Source organism: Cannabis sativa, chromosome 4 (genome assembly GCF_029168945.1).
Source record: "Cannabis sativa cultivar Pink pepper isolate KNU-18-1 chromosome 4, ASM2916894v1, whole genome shotgun sequence".
In the NCBI taxonomy this organism is placed as follows: domain Eukaryota; kingdom Viridiplantae; phylum Streptophyta; class Magnoliopsida; order Rosales; family Cannabaceae; genus Cannabis; species Cannabis sativa.
Window position 1 is genome coordinate 10849761 of NC_083604.1, and position 21774 is coordinate 10871534.

Here is a 21774-nt window from a genome sequence, read left to right on the forward strand (position 1 = left end):
AGAAGATTATAAGTCATTTATATTTACATGTAGTTTTTTATGTTCATAGTTTAATATACAACTTCTGTTAAATCTAGAGCATATAGTTATTCACAATTACAGTGATGTCAACACAGTAGAAGGTAATTGTGATTACATGCTTCAAAAGTTAATGTCCCATGATTCATTAGTACACTTGATTTACACTGATGTGATAGTCCGCGATAAAGCTTACTTACACCTTGCATAAGTGTTATGTTCTCTCAAGAACATTAGCAAAGTATGCTAGTATCGGATGTATGGAGTATACATTGGACAGGGACCGATATTTATCTTGGTAAAGATATTATAATCTTACCATTGTATCTTTCTAAGTCAATATTACTGGTTGATCTTAGATCAAAAGATTTAATCCTGATATAGTTAGGTTCGATCTCAAGAGTGTTATTTATGTTCTTAGAGTTGTTAGTTAAAGCCTACCAATTGGTCCGGGTCACACGTATAGCTTGGGAACATAATAGTACAATTGAGTAGGAGCGCTAATCATAGATATGGAATCTATAGCTTCTATCTGGACATAGAAGTGAAATGATGTTATCCTTTGAGCTTGGCTTACTAGAATTTACTCACTGATTTGAAGCTTTGGATTTGCTAGAACAACGGTAATCGGTGTTTCCTAAGGATTCTTTGAAGAAATTAAAAGAAAAAAGGTTTCTTACTCTGATTCTTTAAAAGTGAAAATGGCTAAAAGTGGTTGATTAAGGTTTTCAGCCCTATTTATAAGCAAATTAACGGAGCAAAATAATCATTTCAAATTTTAAATACCTTGAGTTCCCCCCAAAAGTGTACATTATGCACTCAATTATCTGAAGAATAACCGTCAAAACGTGCTAATTCAAAGGCTTGGATCGAGGTACATGTTAGTTAGCATCAATGAGCCAAAAACTGAAGAGACCCTTGGTCAGAGTCACATCGGGTCATCAATCGACACTTCAAATACTTGCCACCCGTTCAGACAAGAATCCAGACCGAGTGAAGTCCACGTGCGACCAAGAAGGTTCCGCGCAGACTTGGGGGCAAATGTTATCCTAATTTTTGCATAATGACGTGGCAGAATACACAAGTGACATGTGTCCTGCATTCCTTGCATCTGGGTGGAGATGAATGTCCAAAATGGACATTATATTATACATCTGCATGTATAACTTCTAATTCTCCGAATAGGGTGAAGGGCAAATCATCCGAGCAGGCATAGATTTGGCTTACCCAACTACTTATCAGGACTTAACTACTTCAGAATGATCTCGTGAAGTCCAGGCACGAAGACAATCCCTACGATCGTGAGATTGAGTCAGAGGAATATGGCAACCTATTTTAATTTCCTCTTTCGTGTATCATAATTATGTAATGAATGTACTTTCCTATTTTATACATTATAAGCAAAAGGAAAACCTTCCATCATGCATTAAGGTTCTATAAATAGTGACTTAGCTTCACTGTGAAAGGGATCAAAAGAAATACTTTAGAGAGAGATCTAAGAAGAATTACTCAGAGATTTCATTGTAAGAGCTTTGAGAGAGAAAAATACTTTGTTCTTTGTCTCAAGTTAATACAATCTAAGGAGTAGGATATTACCACACTTACGGGGCGGAACCTCTTAAAAATCTAGTGTTCTTTATTGCTTATTTGTTTTTGCTCTATTTTAATTATATTCTTAATCGCTTATTAATTGACTCACTGTCGTTGGCTAAAAGCGAGGTCAACACTTTTTACTTTTTACGTAATACACTTACCTTTGTTATCATCACCTCTATCAGTTACCCAACAAAAGAAAACACACACACCAATAATAAATTTTATCTTAGGAAGATGTAAAAATTATATTAAGTGCTCTAATGCACAATTACAAAATTATATCATGTAAAACAATAAAATATAGATAGTCTATAATTTAATACTATTTGTAAATATACTAATAAAAAAGGACACAAAAATGAATAAAAAAATAATACAATTATAGTAATACACTTTTTTTTTTACTTGTAGCAATATACATTTTTGCTAAGAGCACTTCCATTAAATGAGGTAAACTTGAGCTATTTATAGCTCATTCTTTAAAATGTAGAAAAAGTAAGTTTCCATCAAATGCTAAACTTCACCTATTATACATTTTTTTAGATCAATGAATAGTATTTCTCTAAAGAAACCAGAGAAACACTATTTAGCTATAAATATTATATTAATATTTTAAAATTTTCTTTAATATGTATAATTATTCATTTGCTTTTAAGAAACAATAAAATATAGTAAAGAAATATAATTTTTAAATAATATAGAAAAATATAGAGAAATTGATGTATCATGTAATATAAATGTGTGTAATAAAATAAAGAAAATTAGACTTTGAAGAAATATTTTAAAGGATAAAGTAGAGAAAGGGCACTGATATTTCATGAGCTAAAATAGCTCAAAAGATAAAAATATAAATAAATGTTCCTAAAAAGGGGTTCTGTCAAGTGAGCAAAAATAGCTCAAAGTTTTAGTTTCAAATATTATTTTAATAATTTCTCTTTCTCTATTTTATTCTTTTTTTTCATTTAATATTTAAAAATTTTTTTGGTTTATGTAATAAAAATATAATATTTAAATGGTATAAAGAAAAAATAGAGAAGTTAATGTATGAGGTAATGTAAAAGTGTGAGGTAACATTTTTTAAAAAAAAATACAAATAACCGAGTTTTTGCAAATGCCAATAATTATAATAGAATAATAGTAAAATATTTAATTGCCACATTCTGCAGTAGCAGAATGTAATTTTGTCACTGCAGAACACAATTTCGCGGAAACAAACAAGAAATATATATTGCAGAATTTAAAAACTTGACACAAGAGAATTGTACGTGGTATCAGTGTTCTTTCAAACACTACTAGTCCACGGGGCCACACCCAGAGAATGAAATCAATTTGTAAAGTTTTAAAGATTACAAAAGCAATTGACTTAAACAAATTTAGACTCCCTCTAATAATTTTTCGCAACCCTTTGTGATCCACCTTGCTAATCTGATCTCTGAAACACACCAAGTAGTGAAATCCCTTCAACTATTGATGTGTGCTTACTTCCTCCCAAAGTAAGGCTTAAATAAATCTTCTGCCGAAGATATATGCTCACTTTCTCCCGAAAATGAGACTTGGAAAAGTCTTCTCTCGAAGACCCACACTTGTTCAAAGCTTCTCTTCAACCTATTCTATGGATAGTATGAGATCATAATAAGAAACCAAAACCTAATTGAACACTTTAAGTTTTTACAAATGAAACACTCTTCTCACAAAGAAATATATAAAAATATGAGAATAGAAGAGATTAAATTGTTTGGTTGCTCTCTAGGTCCTATTTATAGAACATAGCAACCCTAGAGACAACCACAAAAATGATTTCTCAACTGTACAAAACTTTCTTTAAAAAATTCCTGATTTACAACATCAGAATCGGGCTCTGTAGCAGTGGATCAGGACCAGAAAGGAAACTTTCCAAATTGAATCATGATCACGAATTTGGGCTTCAAAGCTGCCAAATAAAGTTTTTTGATTTGTTCTAATAAAGGCAAAACTGAAATCATCAATTATAAAAGGGAAAGTCAAGTTTTACAAAGTTAGACAACTTTCCATAAGAGAATTTCTTTTCTTACAAGAAGTTTCCTAAACCAAAAAGAGACCAGCTGAGAAGGAATCTTTCCTTAGAAGATAAGAATAATTAAATGCACAAAATCAATGTAATAAAAATAATTTAAATGCTCAATAAAAATGCACATTAATTAAAAAATATTTTCACAACTAAATTGCCAAAAGAAGACCTAACAAAAAATTAGTGAGGCATTTTGAAAAAGGGAGTAAAGAAGTTGATGTGAGTGCTTTAAGAGCACTTCGAATGTATCTTCAAAAATTGGATTTGGTGTAAGATATTGGTCCAAGGTATCACTAAAAACTTACACTATTATTATACTGTGTAAGCTACAGTATGTTGTGCACAGCCACGATATTCTTTTTTTTTAAAAAAAATAATAATATTATATATATGTAAAATATTTCAATGCTTTTAAAGGGGTGTACTAATACAATCTGATCTATTTTAGCAGTTAGAAATTTTTTTAAATTTAATTTTCTTTCTTGGTTGTATATGTAGTAGTTGTTTAAGATATTCTACAACAATATTAAGAAATTTAGCAAGCAAAAAATTAGTTTCAAACAGTCTATTGTACGAATAACTTTTTCTACGAGTGTGAAATAGATTGTTTCAACACTATTTTTTATATTTTAAATAATTTTTAATTGTTGTGGTTGGAGTGGAAAGAGTTTTTGACACCAAATTTAGTGTTAGTGTGACACCAAATTTAGTGTCAATGTTAAAGATGCTCTATTAAGAGTGCTCTAAGACTATCTTCAATCCTAACTTTACTTTAAATCATTTTTATCTTCATTTTTTAACCTTTTTCACTCTAAATTATTATTTTATCTCCAATCACTACTTTAAATTTTAATTTAACCAAGAATATTTTTTTTTTTGCTCTCTTTATTCATCAATATGATTAATGTATTTAGGAAATGTTTATATTAATAAATATATTTAAGTTAATTAATAATAATTTAATTATTATTAATTTTAAACATACAGTATATTGCTTTTTTAAAAAAAAATAAATAAATATTTTTCTAGGTTATGTTTGTAATAGTAGTAATAATTGTTGTTATTTTTTGTTGATGTAGTTTTTTTGATTATTTTTAATTTTAAATTTAATATTTCTATTTGTATTTTATTTTTAATAGTAATTTTTTGGTGTAAATTTTTATTTATTTAGATTATTAAAAATTAAAATATGAAATTTGAATTATTATTATAATTACAAAAATAATAAATAAAATATAATAATATTTTATTGGAGGATATAAGTGTAAATGAGTAAAATAATTAAGAATTTTTTAGGATAAAACTTTTCCTTCATATAAACAGTGATTCCTTCAGTATTGAAGGTGCAAATGTATTTCTTTTTAATGAAGTTAAAGATTAAGCATGATTGGAGTTGAGATTTTTTGGTTTTGTAGCTTTCAAATAAAGAAAATGGGTTTTGAAGCATTCCATTTGAGATTGCATATAAAGATGAATCATGCTTTCAAGAAGGTTAAGAATTTTTTTTTGGATGAAACACAGAATGAATGGCTGATTTGAGAGTGTTTTGATGAGGAGATAGCGAATGATATTTTGAGGATCAAACCTTTGCTTGGAGGTACAGATTTTTTATTCTGGAAGGCTGCAAAATCAGGTATTTTTTTTTTTTGGCTAAGAGTGCTTGTTGGGTAAGTCAACAACAACGTTTTAAAGTTCCAAGCGAGATTTGGGTTAGGCCATGGAAGCTGAGCCTTTACCCTCATTTGAAATTACTCTGTTGGAAAATCTTATCTGATATCTTACCTACTAAGTCACGACTTGGTGTTAGAATTAGTGAACAACAAATGTGTTGCTTCTGCAATATGGAAATTGAATATACTTTTCATCTATTTTGTCATTGTTCTTGCCCTCGTGGGATTTGGTTTAGAAGTTATTGGGAGCTTCGAATTGACTGCATGAATTGGACAAATCTTATAGACTTTGGCAAGTGGTGGATCAACTTGGAGGATTTTGAGCTAATCATTTTTACTGGTTGTGTTTGTGACACAATCTAGAAATGGAGAAATGACATGATCTTCAAGGATAAATCTTGTAATCTGGATTGGGATTTTACAGACTATATTACGAGATACAAGGAATTTTCTTGCGACCGCTACTGGTTTGAACAAGAGGAGGTGCTAGACTTCTTGCAGAGACGTATTCATCAACCGAAGGAGAATTTCTAGTGCTGCAAAGTGGATGCTTCTGTGGTGAAGGCGGAAGCTGGTTTTGTTGTTTTTCACTGAAACGCGTAGGTGTTTGAGGAGTCTTGGGTAGCTATGGATTTCTTGTCAGTTTATGTGTGTTGGAAGGAGAATTGAGTGGTATTGCCCTGGCTTTACAGTTGGCAAGGGATAAAGAGGTAACAAAAGTTCGTATTGGAAATGACTCGATGGCAACCGCTACTGCATTTGAGGTTGGCACGTTACCTTTTGGTTGGAGTACCTATCATCTGCTCTCTTTTTGTTTGAATCTTTGTATGTCTTTTAAGGAAGTTGTTGTTTCGTTTAATTCCTCAGTTAGAGAACCATATTGCTGATTCTTTAGCTTGTTGGGCTAGAGTGGCAATGATCAAAAACTCCGGTTTGTTAAGGAAGTGGCCCTTTTTTTGGTTTCTAAGCTAGTTTAGTTTTCTTTCAATAAAAGTCTCTGATTATAAAAAAAAATACCTAAGTTTAATTTTTGACAGTAATAATACTTAAATTATATTTTTAGAACTTTCGTAAGTATATGGCTATTAAGTGTTAAGTCAATATCCACGTGCCATTTTCTTATTAGTATATTTAAATTAATTTTTAAATAAAAATAAAAATTTAACAATCTAGACTAATTATGGAATGCCATGTGGCCATTTACTTGACACTTAACGGCCAGGTAGCTACAAAAGTTTCATAGATACAACTTAAGTATTATTACCATAAAAAATTAAACTTAAGTATTTATTTGTAACCGGGAAATAAACCTAAGTATTTATAATACAAATTATTGTAATATTTATGAAGATGCTCTTATAATTATTCTAGGGCTTATTTGGTACGTCGTATTATATAATGTTGTATTATGTTGGATTATATTGTATTGTACTGTATTATTATTTAATATAATATTATGTTTTTGTATTGACTTGTATTAATAGATTGTGTAAAGTTATGATATATTTTCAATAAATTTGGCCCTAACATTGATTATGTGTTCGGGTTCAGGTTCGGATTCGGGTCTAGGTCTCGGGTCTTGATCCGGGTCCTAATGCAAGTTTGGATCTAGGTCTGAGTTTGGGTTTGAGTCCGAGTCCGGGTCAGAGATTAGGATTGACCTCGAATCCTTTATAAATATTATACAAGTTAATATAGACCATTTGTTATGCATTAAATAATACAACTTATACTATATTAAAATTTTTAGTGATAATAATTAATACAATATATTGTTGTATTCAAACATAATATTATTTATTATTTAGTACAATACGACATTTATACGACCTACTAAACTAGTCTTTAATGGCTTGTTTGTAACGTCGTATTAGGTCGTATTAGATTGTATTATACTATATTAAATTGTATTTGATGCAATATTTTTATGTAAAATTATATGTGGTATTAACTTTTATAGACACTTAAATATATAATATTTTAATATAAATTAAAGTTTGATATAGTATTATATAAAAATATGATATAATACAATACGATCTAAGGCGTTCCAAATAAGCTCAAAATATCTAATTTTTTCACATCACTCCAATTGAAGTTGGTAAAATAGAACACGTGACCTAAATAAATATACAAACAAGCCTGTTAGTTGATTATTAATTTTAGAGCTGTGTCAAGCATTATCATATGAGAAAGTAATGTAATATCTTTTATGATAATTAAATAAATTTACTCAGTTATTATAGATTTTATTTAAATTAACTACAAATACTTGTTATAACCATTCTAAAAAAAATTATAATAAGCCAATAACATATGATAATCTGATACATTGTCGTGATATTTTTTCTTTTTATTTTGAAAGAACATTGTCGTGAGATGAACACCACAAATATCTTTTAACGTTTCACTCCTCTTAATGGTAACATTGTATAAACGTGATTAATTAATTAATTAATTAATTAAATTGATTGTATTGATGGACATAATCTAACTCAACCTAATTATTAAAAACAAAAATAACAATAATAATTATTATTATTATATTATTATTATATATAATTATCTACACAATCTGACAAGATATACCAGCTCAGTAAAAAATGATATCAAGATATTTTCTCAAGTAAAACTATTACAACTAATTAATTTAATAATAATAATGAAAAATTGAAGGAGCAAAGCACTCTGTCACTCTATCTCTCCATCTCTTTCTTTCTCCATTGATTCAAGCTCTCATCTTCAAGAGTCCAGACCAGATACCATTCCTTCTTTCTCTCCTTCTCTCCCTCTCTCTTTCTCTCTCTCTGTCCTTTTCTTTTTCTTTTCTGGCATTACTACGAATAAGAACATGGTGAATAGTCCCAGATCTCGAACGGGTAACAGTGTGCCCTGTGATTTCTGTAGTGAACAGGTTGCTGTTCTCTTCTGTAGAGCTGACTCTGCTAAGCTATGTTTGTTCTGCGACCAACACGTTCACTCAGCCAACCTTCTTTCACGTAAGCATCTCCGATCTCAGATCTGTGACAATTGTGGCTCCGAACCCGTCTCCGTCCGTTGCTCTACCGAGAATCTTGTCCTTTGCCATGACTGTGATTGGGACGCTCACGGAACTTGTTCTGTCTCCCCGGCACACGAACGGAATTCCGTCGATGGATTCTCCGGTTGCCCATCAGCTCTCGAGCTCGCCTCGGTTTGGGGTTTTCATCTTGGGGAAAAGAAATCGGGTCGGCCCGATTCCACAGTTCAGAATTACGAGTTGGGTATGGCTATGCCTGAGGCTGAGGACACATCTTGGTCTGGAGTGAATTTTCAGGACCTTATTGTTCCGACCGGGAACGGCCTTGTTGGAGAAGAGGGAAAGAAACAGAGGGGAATGGGTGTTAGCTGCTGCGGGAAGAAGAAGCAGGTGATGTATAAGCAGTTGGTGGAGTTGCTTAAGAGGGATTTGGTGGCCCCTGAAAATGACGAATTTGGCGATGATGGTTGCGGAGGAGACAACGGTTGTAGTGGTGGTGGTGGTGTTGAGAGCTTAATGCCGGAGAATTCAAATCGGAGTAGTTGGCAACGGAATGCTGAAGCAGCACTCAGTTTGGGTGATGGCTGTGATGCTGTTGATGATGTTGCTTTTGCAGCTCAGCCATCTTCAACTCCATTCACGTCTCTACTAATGATGCCAATGCACTGTGAATTGAAAGAAAATGATGGCATTGACGATGGTGATTTGGCAATGTGGGATACCAACCCCAATGGTCCAACCACTCAGGTATTATATTATTAAGAGTTATTTTAATCTTCCTCAATTTGGCAAACACCATGTTTAGTCTCCTTAAAAAAAAGTGGTTATAACTTTTGCAGATATGGGATTTCCATTCAGGGAGGTTGAGGGTTAATGAAGAACCAGAAATTTCATACGGGGCTAATGATGGAGGGTTTATGATTAAGAACTTTTGTGATCTTCTGAATTGCCCTGTTGCACCAGATGACATGACTATCAATGTAAATCATAGTTACTGATACTTGACTAGAAAAATACTAGAAGACTTTGTTTTGTATGTGTAATCATATCGATTTTGTTATAATACAGAATAGTAGCCAAGGAGCAGCAACCTCGGAGAGCAACAATCTACCTATTGGAAAGGGGTCATCGTCTAGTACTTCAGCTTTGGGTAAGCACAAAAACGAAGAGTGTAGTGCGTCGAGAGAGGTGTATTTCATGGAACAACCTTTTCTTGTGAGAAATGACACTATGAAAACAGGTGCAACATCAAAGGAAGAGTTGGAGGTTTTGGCTCACAACAGAGGCAATGCTATGCAACGTTACAAGGAAAAGAAGAAAAACAGAAGGTATTTTTCTCTATATAAACTCTGCTTATTAATATTATATAATTCTTTGCTCATGATTTGTGTCTTATCTTAACTAGTGGTTTTTTTTAATTAAAAACAAATTGTAGATATGACAAACACATAAGGTATGAGTCGAGAAAAGCAAGAGCTGATACTAGGAAGCGTGTAAAGGGTCGGTTCGTGAAGGCTGCTGAAGCAGCTCCAGACGGCTAATACGTTGTTAAAAAGACTTGTCTGCTGCGATGGGCTTCTACTTTTTTCTCTAGTTCCATGGCTTCTTTTCTTTCTTCTTCTTTTTTCTTTTTGTTTGTAAATAGATAAATTATCTTCTTCCTCTCTTCTACGGCAAAATGTATAAAATATTAGGCTTTATCCTTTTTGTTTTTGTTTTTAGTGATCTAATTAAAGAAATAAGCAGTGGAAAAATGCTGGTTAGATCTACTTATATATATTGAACAAAAGGAGAGAAGAAAGAAATTAAACCTTAGTTACTGCTATCTTTTTTTCTTATGATAAATTCTTGACATCCCAAGATTTTTCTAAACAGTCTCACAACTTAAAAAGTGTGTGAATTTGTAATCCTTAGTAATGAGAATTTCTATTTATCAGATACTACACATAAAATCTGTTAAATCTCGAATGCTTATGTTTTTGTTTTAGGGAAGGCTATGTGGGAGAAGACTCTTTGGAAAGATGTACGTATTTTTTTTTTTGGTGATCACTTTCTCTTTTTATATATATATAATGCTAAAAGGTACATCTGTAGCCTAGTATATTCTTATAATTAAGTGTTATATTATTATTTGTGCAATTAGTATCGAGTTTCTTATAATTTAATGTAACAATTTTTAGAAGGTATTGTTAACCAATTGTAGATCGTCTTTAAAAAGAGTTGAATACCACTATAGTAATGCTCATTTATATATATAAGTTCATTCTAAGAAGTAAAATCCAAATTTATCAAAACAAAAAAGAGAGACTTGTCCTGTCTATTGACATGGTGTGTTAGTTTTGTCTTGTTTTTGAGTGTTTTTTACTGTAACAGTTTCTTGATTAACCGATTGTGAGTGATTATGGCTAGTTCGAGTGGGGTACGTGGAGGAGGCAGGGAGGATGTTTTCAGTTTTCAGATTGAAGAGGAAGACTTATCAGAGTTGACAGTCGGCCATGAGGGAGAAGAAGAGGGGATTGATGACAGATGGTGTTTAGTTGGGAGATTTTTGTCTCATCGGGTGATCGATTTTGATAAAATGCAAAACATTTTGGCATCGCTATGGCAACCGGGAATGGGAATGTTTGTGAAAAAGCTTGAAGAGAACCGATTCTTGTTCCAATTCTATCACGAAGTGGATATTCAAAGAGTCATTAACGGTAGTCCATGGACATTTGATCGGATGCAGTTAATTATTCAACGTTTGCCGGTAGGAGGTGATCCGAATTTAATCCAATTAAATCATCTTGATATTTGGGTTCAAATCCATGATGTCAAACCCGATTGTATGAAGGAAGCAACTGTTCGTGGCATAGGAAATACTATGGGGAAATTTGTTGAGAATGATCCTAAGAATTTCATCGGTGTTTGGCGAGATTACCTTCGGGTTCGGGTCACTTTGGATATTAGGAAGCCGCTGAGAAGAAGACTTAAGTTAACTCACGAGAATGGTAGCTGGTTTTGGGTCCATTTCAAGTATGAAAGAGTTCCTACCTTTTGCTTCATTTATGGAGTTATGGGGCATTCAGACAAGTTCTGCAGCAAATTGTTTCAGCAACCTTTGGATCAAATTGCAAAACCATACGGAGATTTTATTATTGCTCAGCCACAACGATCGTACAAGCACCTTGGCGCGCGGTGGTTGAGGAACAAAGGTTGGCAGCCGGCGGTAAATACTGATCGTAATGAACCTGGACAGAATTCAAGCCAACCCAATATGGAAACAAATCCCACAGATGGCGTGGCCACTAATCAGGGAGAGGAATTGTTGCTGAAGAATAATGAAGATTTTGATATGCATAATGGGAGGATGGAGAGTGATCAGGAGGCGTGTAGATTGAGAAGCAAAAAAGGAAATGTCAATATGTCTATACATGGAAAGAATAAGGAAAAAGATATATTGATTGTAGGGAATGCTGAGGTGGTGTTGTATGATAATAAAAAGAGGAAAGTGGGTGAAGAAGAGGTTATGGGCCACGTGGGACAGGCCCAAAGTGATGTTGGACTTCCAAAAAACTCTTTTGTGGCGGGCCTTGGTTCAGGGTCTCGCCAGACATTATGAAAATACTAAGCTGGAACTGTCGTGGGCTGGGGCCACCACGTAACATTCAGTTCCTAAAAGAGTTGGTTGACAAGAAAAGGCCCAAAGTTTTATTTTTGTGTGAAACGTTAAGTAATAAGGATCGAGTTGATGGGTTGAGTAGGAGGTTGGGTTTTGAAGGTTGTTTTGTGGTAGAGGCCCAAGGAAGAAGTGGCGGTCTAGCTTTGTTATGGAAGAATGAAGAAGAAGTGGTCATTGACTCTTACTCCGTTAATCATGTGGATTGTTTCGTTCATTTTGAAGGTCAACCAAAGTTCCGTTTTACTGGTTTCTATGGGGAGTCGAACCGAAGTCGTAGACATAATTCTTGGGAGTTGATGTGTACCCTTCATGCAAGATATCAAGAAGCTTGGTGTGTGATGGGAGATTTTAACAATATTCTCCATAATTCTGAAAAAAGAGGGGGTAGAGCTTATCCTAGGCGACTTTTGGAGGGGTTTCAAGAGACGATTCGTCATTGCGGCTTATGTGACATTGATTTACTTGGGCACAAGTTTACTTGGGAAAAAAGTAGAGACACTTCGGCATGGATGGAAGCTAGGCTTGATCGGGCTATGGTTAACTTTGCTTGGTTGTCTCGGTATCCTGGAGCTAAGCTTTTTAATCTGGCGGTGTCCCCTTCGGATCATAATCCTTTGTTCTTAGACATGCTGCAACAAACACAACCGGCTGGGGTCCAACCTTTTCGGTTTGAAAATTTTTGGACAAGGTTCGAAGAGTGTGAGGCTGTTATAAGGGAGAGTTGGAGTCGGTCAGGTGTGTACCAAATGCATGAGAAAATTGCTCAATGTGGTCAGGATTTAAAGGCTTGGGGAAGTACGATGGCAGGGAATTTTTCTTCAAAAATTAAGCAATGTAATAATGATCTCAAGTTGCTTAAAGGTAGACGTGATAGCGAGGGGAAAAAGCTGTATGCGGACACCAAGAGTCAGCTCTTTGAAACTCTTAATCAGAAGGAGATTTTTTGGCGTCAACGCTCGAAACAATTGTGGCTAAAGAACGGTGATCAAAACAGTAAGTTTTTCCATTCCAAAGCTTCTGCTCGTCGTCGAAATAATAATATTGTTTGTTTGAAAGATGCCATGGGAGTGTACAAGCATTGGGAGGCGGGTTTGGGTGATTTAATGATTGATTATTTCTCTAATATTTTTTCGGCTGAGCCTGGCAGTTGGGATGAAGTGTTGAGTTGTGTTACGCCAAAGGTTAATGAGGAACAGAATGCTTTTTTAATTAGACCGATTGATGCTCAAGAAGTGAAGGATGCTTTGTTCCAGATGCATCCGGATAAGTCTCCGGGGCCTGATGGTATGAATCCAAAATTCTTTCAAAAATATTGGCACATTGTTGGGGCGGATGTGACTTCTTGTGTTCAGAATTTTTTCTTGACTGAGGAGATGCAGGAAGGTTTGAATGATACTAACATTGTCTTGATCCCAAAGAAGAAGAAGCCTGATGAAATGAGTGAATTACGGCCTATATCTTTATGTAATGTAGTTGCAAAAATCATTACTAAAGTATTGGCTAATAGACTGAAAAGTTTACTCTCTGGGATTATTTCTTTGAACCAAAGTGCTTTTATTCCTGGAAGACTGATCACTGATAACATCATGGTGTCTTATGAGATTCTTCATTATCTCAAGCGTAAGCAGAGTGGGAAGGATGGTTGTATGGCTTTGAAACTTGATCTTAGTAAAGCCTATGATAGAGTGGATTGGCATTTCTTAAAAGCTATGTTGTCTCGGTTGGGGTTCAGCGACAAATGGGTTCGGTTAGTTCATGGCTGTCTTTCTTCGGTTCGGTACAATATTGTGAGTAGTGGATATACTTTGGGTCCGATCATTCCTAGTAGGGGGCTTCGACAAGGTGACCCCATTTCTCCCTACTTGTTTCTTGTTTGTGCGGAAGGATTGTCAGCTCTCATAAGACGATACGAGGAAAGGAAGCTTTTTCATGGATGCAAAGTGGCCAATGGTGCCCCAATAGTGTCTCACATGCTCTTCGCAGATGATTGCTTTCTTTATTGCAAGGCTACTGAAAGAGAGGTTGCTAATGTTCAGCAATTGCTCCAAACGTTTGCCAATGCTTCGGGGCAGAGAGTTAACTTTCGGAAGTCTTCAGTCTTTTTCAGTACTAATACGACTCATCACATGAAAGAGACAATATGCAACCGCTTGGGTATTAGAGAGGCTGAAGAAAATAGCAAGTATTTGGGGCTTCCTAGTTCAATAGGAAGGAATAAAACTGCGGCTTTTAGCTTTGTGGTGGAAAAGGTTCAGAAAAGAATTCAAACTTGGGATAATAAGTTTCTTTCTAGAGCCGGGAAGGAGGTCCTTATTAAAGCGGTAGTTCAAGCATTGCCAGCCTACACAATGAATTTGTTCCTTCTTCCTGTGGGTATTTGTCAACAAATTGAGAGTGCCATTAGTAGATTTTGGTGGAAGTCTAATAGCTCCAAAGGCATTCATTGGTTAAGTTGGGACAAGCTCAAGGCACACAAGGTTCATGGAGGCATGGGGTTTCGCGATATTCGGGACTTTAATGTCTCTTTACTTGCGAAACAAGGGTGGCGGCTGTTGTCTTGTGAGGAATCTCTAGCTACGAAAGTTTTTAAAGCTAGATATTTCCCCTCTGGTTCATTCCTTACTGCTACTTTAGGAAGTAACCCAAGTTACATATGGCGTAGTGTGTTGGAAGCCCAGGCTTTGGTTCGATCTGGCGCAAGGCGATTGATTGGTGATGGTACTCGGGTTAGCATTCTAAATGACCCTTGGCTTATGGATGATTTTAATCCGTACATTGAGACTGATAGTCCATGTCTCTATGGGGAAATGGTGAGTTCTCTAATGCACATTGACAAGCTGGAATGGGATCAGGAGGTGCTCTCGGATGTTTTAAATGAACGGGAGACTGATAGTCCATGTCTCTATGGGGAAATGGTGAGTTCTCTAATGCACATTGACAAGCTGGAATGGGATCAAGAGGTGCTCTCGGATGTTTTAAATGAACGGGACAAAAGGTTGGTTTGGCGTATTCCTATTTCGACTTCTGTAAGGGAGGCGGATTGGTATTGGCTAAAGGATGACAAAGGCATGTTCTCCGTCAAGAGTGCGTATAGACTGCAACAAGGAATTAATGGTAATAATCTTGACATTGCTGCTACTGATTTTTGGAAGAAGTTATGGGCGATTAAAGTACCTCCAAAGGTGCTTAATTTTCTTTGGAGAGCAAGTGCGAATTGCCTTCCGACTAAGTTTCTCTTGGCCTCTAAACATGTCCAAGTCGGTATGCTCTGTCCTTTATGTAATGCTGCCCCTGAAACTATATTACATGTACTGGTGCGGTGTAGTTTTACTCGCTCATGTTGGCGGCAGACCCGTGTTCAGGCCGTAGCACCTGATGCAATGGTGTTTCGGAGTTGGTTTGCTGAAGGTTTGGCTACTTGGAGTGAAGCCGAGTGCCTCGAAGCAGCTATGACCCTTTGGGCGGTGTGGAAGGTCCGTAATGAGGTTGTTTGGAATGCTATTTCTCCTTCAAGTGAAGAGGTAATTCACGTGGCTAATGTGAATTTTTCGGACTGGTGCAATGCACAACAGTTCGAAAAAGAAACTCTTCCTGTGCAATCAAGGGTGTTGTGTGACAAATGGTATCCTCCAAATTTTCCTTACATCAAAGTAAATGTTGATGGCGCTTTGTTCACTACCGAAGCTCGGTTTGGCATGGGTTTAGTGGCTCGTTGTGCGGCTGGGATGCTGCTGCAAGCAAAAACAGTGTTACGGACTGGTCTTTTGCAGCCTCATGAGGTGGAAGCTCTCGGATTTAAGGAAGCTTTGAGTTGGATAAAGTCCAATGGTTGGGTGGGGGTCATTCTAGAATCTGATTGTTTGAGAGTGATTAGCGATATTCAAAGCAATAAAAATATGGTCTCTCCTTATGGCCATATTATTTTAGAATGTAAGGCGTTATGCGCCGAGATTGGTAATATCTCTTTGAGTTTTGTTAAGCGATCTGCTAATAGGGTTGCGCACCAGCTGGCGCGATCCTCTCTTTCTGAGGCTGATCGTATTTTTACTAGTTTGTCTTTACCTTTTGTAATTTCATCTTTGATTTTGGATGATTTGAAGTAATAAAGTTCCTACTTTTGCTCAAAAAAGAAGTAAAATCCAAAACAGAGAAAGTTGAGAGAACAGAAAGAGAAAGAGAGTAAAACAAAGTGTGTATTATTATTACGGAACTTACAAAATTACATGCTATATATATAATAGCAGAAGAGTATACGAGGATGCATAACAACCTAACAGAAAACAGATTTAACTAATTAACCAATACTGACAGTTAATTACAATTGTCACTAACTTCCTCAACATGCCCTCTCAAGGTGTTCGGGAAGTATTCCATGGAAAGCTTGCTGCTCAAAAAACTGAATTTAGGAAAAGTTAGAGCCTTGGTAAACATGTTTGCAGGTTGTTCTTCAAAGGGAGTATAAGATACTTCAATTTGCTTGTTCAGAATCAAATCTCGAACATAATGAACATCCATCTCCATGTGCTTTGTTCTTGAGTGAAAGACAGGGTTGGAGGCTAACATTTGAGCTCCCTGATTATCACACCAGAGCTTAGGTTTTTGAGGTAAGCTAATTTCAAGTTCATGTAGGAGGGAAGTGATCCATACTAATTTTGTTGCAATGGTGGATAAAGCCCTTTATTCTGATTCAGTGCTGGATTTGGACACTGCTTTTTGCTTCCTTGATGCCCATGTAATAAGGTTCCCTCTTAGCATAACACAAAAGCCAATGACAGATTTTCTATCAACAATGTCATAGGCCCAATCAGCATCTGAGAACCCTTTAAGGGAGAGCCATTTAGCTGCTTTAAAAACCAAACCCCTAGACATTGTACCATGAATGTATCTGAGAACCCTCTTGCAGGCACACCAATGATTTGTTATGGGAGATTGCATGTACTGACTGAGCTTATTGATAGCAAAAGATAGATCAGGTCTAGTAAGTGTCAAATATTGAAGAGCCCCTACAGTGCTTCTATAAAGAGTAGGGTCTGAGAATGGCTCACTAGTTGCAATAGATAATTTGTAACTAGGGCTCATAGGAGTGGTGCAAGTCTTGGAGTCAAGCATATTTGTTTTTCTTAGGATGTCATGAGCATATTTGGCTTGACATAGATGAAGAGTAGAGCCCTGTCTTGACACTTCAAAACCCAAGAAATAATTGACTGGTCCAAGAACCTTAAGTGCAAACTGTTGATGAAGATTGAGGATAAGCTGTTGAATGCTATTAGAGTTTGCACCAGTGACAAGAATATCGTTAACATAAACAAGCACTAAGATCAATTGACTGTCTTGATTTTAATAAAATAAGGAGTTGTCAAAGATAGAGTTGGTGAAATCCCCAAGTTTCCAAAGCATGATTGAGCTTGTCATATCAAGCTCTTGGTGCTTGCTTGAGCCCATAGATGGCTTTGTGAAGTTTACAGACATGATTGGGAAATTGGTCATCAACATATCCTTGTGGTTGAGACATGTAAAGTTTGTTTGAGATCACCATTCAAGAAGGCATTGTTTAAATCCATTTGTTGAATTCACCAGCTAAAGGTGACAGCAATAGTGAATATAATTCTTATGGTGCTGGCCTTGACCACAGGACTGAAAGTGTCAAAATAATCAACTCCAGGGATCTGTTGGAACCCTTTTGCAACTAATCGAGCTTGAAACTTATCCAAGGAGCCATTTGCCTTGAGCTTCTTTTTATAGACCCACTTGTTTTCAACTATGTGCATATCATCTGTATACGCGACAAGAGTCCATGTGCCATTTCTTTTCTGAGCATAATATTCATTGTCCATAGCTTAGCTCCATCTTAGAGTTTGTAAGGCCTGTTTCACACTTTTAGGTTCACAAAAATCAACATTAGTAGTAGTTAGTTCAGCTGCCAATACTTTGGGTTTGGTGATGCCACTTTTTGATCTAGTTTGCATAGGATACAAGTTAGGGAGAGATTGAGGGATTGTGGATGTGGAAGTGGCAGGAGGATGAGTTGCAGTAGGGGGCAGGATTAATACTTGTGAATGTTGAACTGGAGGTGGTGCTGGGAATATTGTGGCCTAAAAATGGTGGGTAGATGGGATGTGGGAAACCAGGTGGGGGAGTGTGAGAGTGAAGTGTTGTACCTGGACTGGTGGATGACATTGTGGCAGATGGACTAGCTGGTGGTACAGTAGGCACATCTGGTATGATATTGGTCTGTGGAAAAGGCAGAGATTGATGCATAAAAGTAGGATTATTGGATGTAGGTATAGGTAAACAAGGTTTTGTATGGAAAACATTTTTCATCAAAAGTGACACTTTTAGCAATGTAAAATCTTCCAGAAGGGTGTAGACATCTATGCCCTTTATGAGCAGGATTGTAACCTAACAAGCATGTTGAGCTTTTAAATCAAACTTGAGAGATCTATATGGCCTCAGAAAGGAAAACAGACATAGCCAAAAACTTTAAGAAAATTGTAGTCTGGTTTGGTGTGAAAAGGAAACTCAAATGGGATTTTGAATTCATGTTTTTGGATGGGTAGACTATTGATTAGATATGCTGCAGAAGTGACAACATCTCACCAAAATTTTAGGGGTAACTCACCTTGAGCTAAGAGAGTAAGAGCCATCTCAGTGAAATGTCTATGTTTTCTCTCAACTTTTCCTTGATGTTGATGTGTGTGGGGACAAGAATGTTTGAAAACAATGCCAAGTTTAAGAAGAATAGGTTTGAGGGGTCGGTATTCACCACACCCAGTCAACTTGTAAAGTATTTATTTTGCAACCAAATTGTATTTCAACATAGGAATTAAATTGCAGAAAAATATTTGGTGTTTCAGATTTAAGTTTTAATGTAAAGACCCAAGTGTATCTTGTAAATTCATCAAGAAAGTGTACATAATATTTGTGTTATATTATGCATAATAATATAATATATAGATTATATATGTGTAATAAACTAATAATATGTAACATATGACTATATTAGTTGTCATCTTTTTGTAATATTTGGGGAGTTGTTACTATGAGTAACCTCCACCATTATCACCAACATTAAGAGTGTAAAAGATGTTACACACCTTTATTTGAAATTCTTAATGCTATAGGAGTTATGGTGTGTGTAAGAGTTACATTTGAGTCCATAACATCTATAGGAGTTATGAGTTTGAATTTCAAATGGTGATATCCTAAACACTATATAAAGAGATCTAAGGTGCTCATTTTGGTGAGGAAGTTTTCTATCAAGAAAGTACTTTGCTAGAAAACCCTAAAAGGCTTGATAATTCCCAAAGCTATTTCCTAGAGAGTTCCCTTAGTGCTTAGAGATAGGGGGAAATAAGCTTTTGGACAAAGGTGTAATACCTTGTTCAAGTCATGGTGATCCCCACTAATCTACACTCAAGGTTGTGAGTGAGTATTTATATATATATATATTATTCTCTTGTTATATATATACATATATTATATTACATGTGTTGTAATCTTCTCTTCTACCTTTCATATATATATGTGTAATATATATAGTGTATATATATGTATTGTAACATATATTTAATCAATCTCTTATTTTAGTCCTTGTATTATTTTACAATAGAGTTGTAATAAATCTTGATTTTCTTTCATTATTATAAAATCTCTAACAATCAAAAGCTTATCCATTTTCAATGGAAGAGGAGATAAATGAAGATTTTGATAATACAAGGATAAGAGATTTTGTGTGAAAACCATTCATGGGTGAGCATGGTGGTCATGAATATTGTGTAATTTAGTATATTTTATATTATAGTAATATAATATATAACATGTATATATGAGTAATATATATTATATATATGTAGAGCATGTGATATAATATATATTAGTGAGATTAAATATGTAGAAATAATTATTTTTATGTATTTATATGAGACATGCATACATAATATATGTTATATATGTGTATATAATATATATCATGTATATTAATGTGTATATATATGTTATATATGTGTGAGGTATGTAACATATATAGTTGTGTAATTAATGTATATATTATGTGTATATGATATATATGTATATTATACTATATATGTTATATATATATATGAGATATGTAACATATATATTGTGAATTTAATATTGATCTCATGTGTATGTTACATATAAGATGTTGATTAGTAACATACATATTATATCAATATATGAGTTATATAGTATGATAATAATGTTGATAGTAATAATATAATATTGTTTATTGCTATTGATGTGGAAATTATTATCATCTATTTTGTGAATAAAGAATATTTTAAATTCTTTTTTAATTTGGTAGTGAACATCTCACTTTATGAGATAATAAAAGATGGCTTTTGAGAAGTTACATCTTTTGTTGTGTTATAAGAGATAAGCATCTCATATTTGAGATAAAAAAAAGTGGACAATGAGAGTTACACTTTTATTGGACTTGCATTGTCATAAGCAAGAACAAATGGATTAAAAGTGAATCCAAACTTGTGAAATGAGCCATAAATTGGAAGAGAAATTTTGGACTCAAAAGCTTGGGCGTGTGATGCTCTGCTTCTCTTCCCATGGTGAAGAAGAGGAAAGGTACATCGAAGCCTCGTGCAGCCAATATCACCGTAGCGGATGCAAGCCCGGAGCTGTCCTCAATCCAAGATGAAGCTACGGAGGTTTTTCTAGACCCGTGCGATGAACTGGAACCGGAGAAGGAAGTTGTTGCAGAAGTGGAAAAGTCGATTCCTAAATCGACGGCTTGGGCGGACGATACGGAGGCGATGGATTTTCAGGCATCTGCTCAGTTCACCTGGAGTAAATTCAATCTGAATCAGGTAAGAACCCCTTCCTCACAGCTCTCTTATACTGAACCATCCAAAGTTGGGGATCAGGTGTTTGCTAATTTGGATTTGGATGAAGTGGAAATAGAAGCATCATATTGGAGGTCATCGATAGTGTGTATTGTTTTAAGGGCTAATCCTCCATTTAGAGTGTTTGAAGGTTTTATCAAAAGAATTTGGGGGAATTTGGGAGTGGAAAGGATTGTTAGAATGCACTCAGGGTTCACTCTTGTTAGTTTCAAGGATGAGGTTACTCGGAATGTCATTCTTGAAACTGGAGTAATTCAATTTGATAGAAAGCCAGTGATTCTTAGGCCTTGGTCTGAGGATATGGACACAGCACGGATGGTCAAATCGGTCCCGGTTTGGGTGAGGTTAAATGGTTTGGGGCTTCAATATTGGGGGAAGAAGAACTTGAGTGCTCTTGTTAGTACGATAGGAAAACCGATCATGGCCGACAAGGTTACTCTTGAGAGATCTATGATCAAGTATGCTCGGGTGTTAGTGGATGTTGAGATTAAGGAAGACCCCCAGAAAACTATCGCTTATGTTAATGAGAAGAAGCAATTAATGGAACAATCTGTTGAATATAAGTGGTTGCCTACCAAGTGTACGGCTTGCGATATGCTTGGACACTCCATTTCCAACTGTAATAAAGGGAAACCGATTATATGGAAGAAAAAACAGCAAGAAAATAAGAACAATGCTGCTGAACAGGAAGTTTGTAACAATGAGAAACCAATGGATAGTGTCAAGGACTCTGAAAAGAATGTTACTGATGCTAAAAATACTGGTATATCTGCCAACAATATTACTATACCTACTGGTGATAGTAAAGGGGATAGGGGAGACTTTCCTGAGGGTGTAGGGGCTTTGAAAAATATGGATATACAGCCCAGTAATGAGCAGTGGGTGAC

At 35.2% G+C, this 21774-nt stretch overlaps 1 protein-coding gene across 2 annotated transcripts; it reads left to right on the forward strand.

Moving 5' to 3' along the window:
• The first annotated feature begins 7921 nt into the window (after positions 1-7921).
• On the forward strand, positions 7922-10219 carry LOC115697429 (zinc finger protein CONSTANS-LIKE 14). Of its 2 annotated transcripts, XM_030624429.2 has the most exons (5): positions 7922-9097; positions 9190-9330; positions 9419-9500; positions 9591-9678; positions 9786-10219. In XM_030624429.2, exons 1-5 carry the CDS (start codon positions 8183-8185, stop codon positions 9889-9891), a joined length of 1332 nt encoding a protein of 443 aa, XP_030480289.2. In that variant the 5' UTR covers positions 7922-8182; the 3' UTR covers positions 9892-10219. The 2 variants fall into 2 exon arrangements, with proteins under 2 accessions (XP_030480289.2, XP_030480288.2); XM_030624428.2 differs by having other exon boundaries at positions 9419-9678.
• Positions 10220-21774: the final 11555 nt, after the last annotated feature.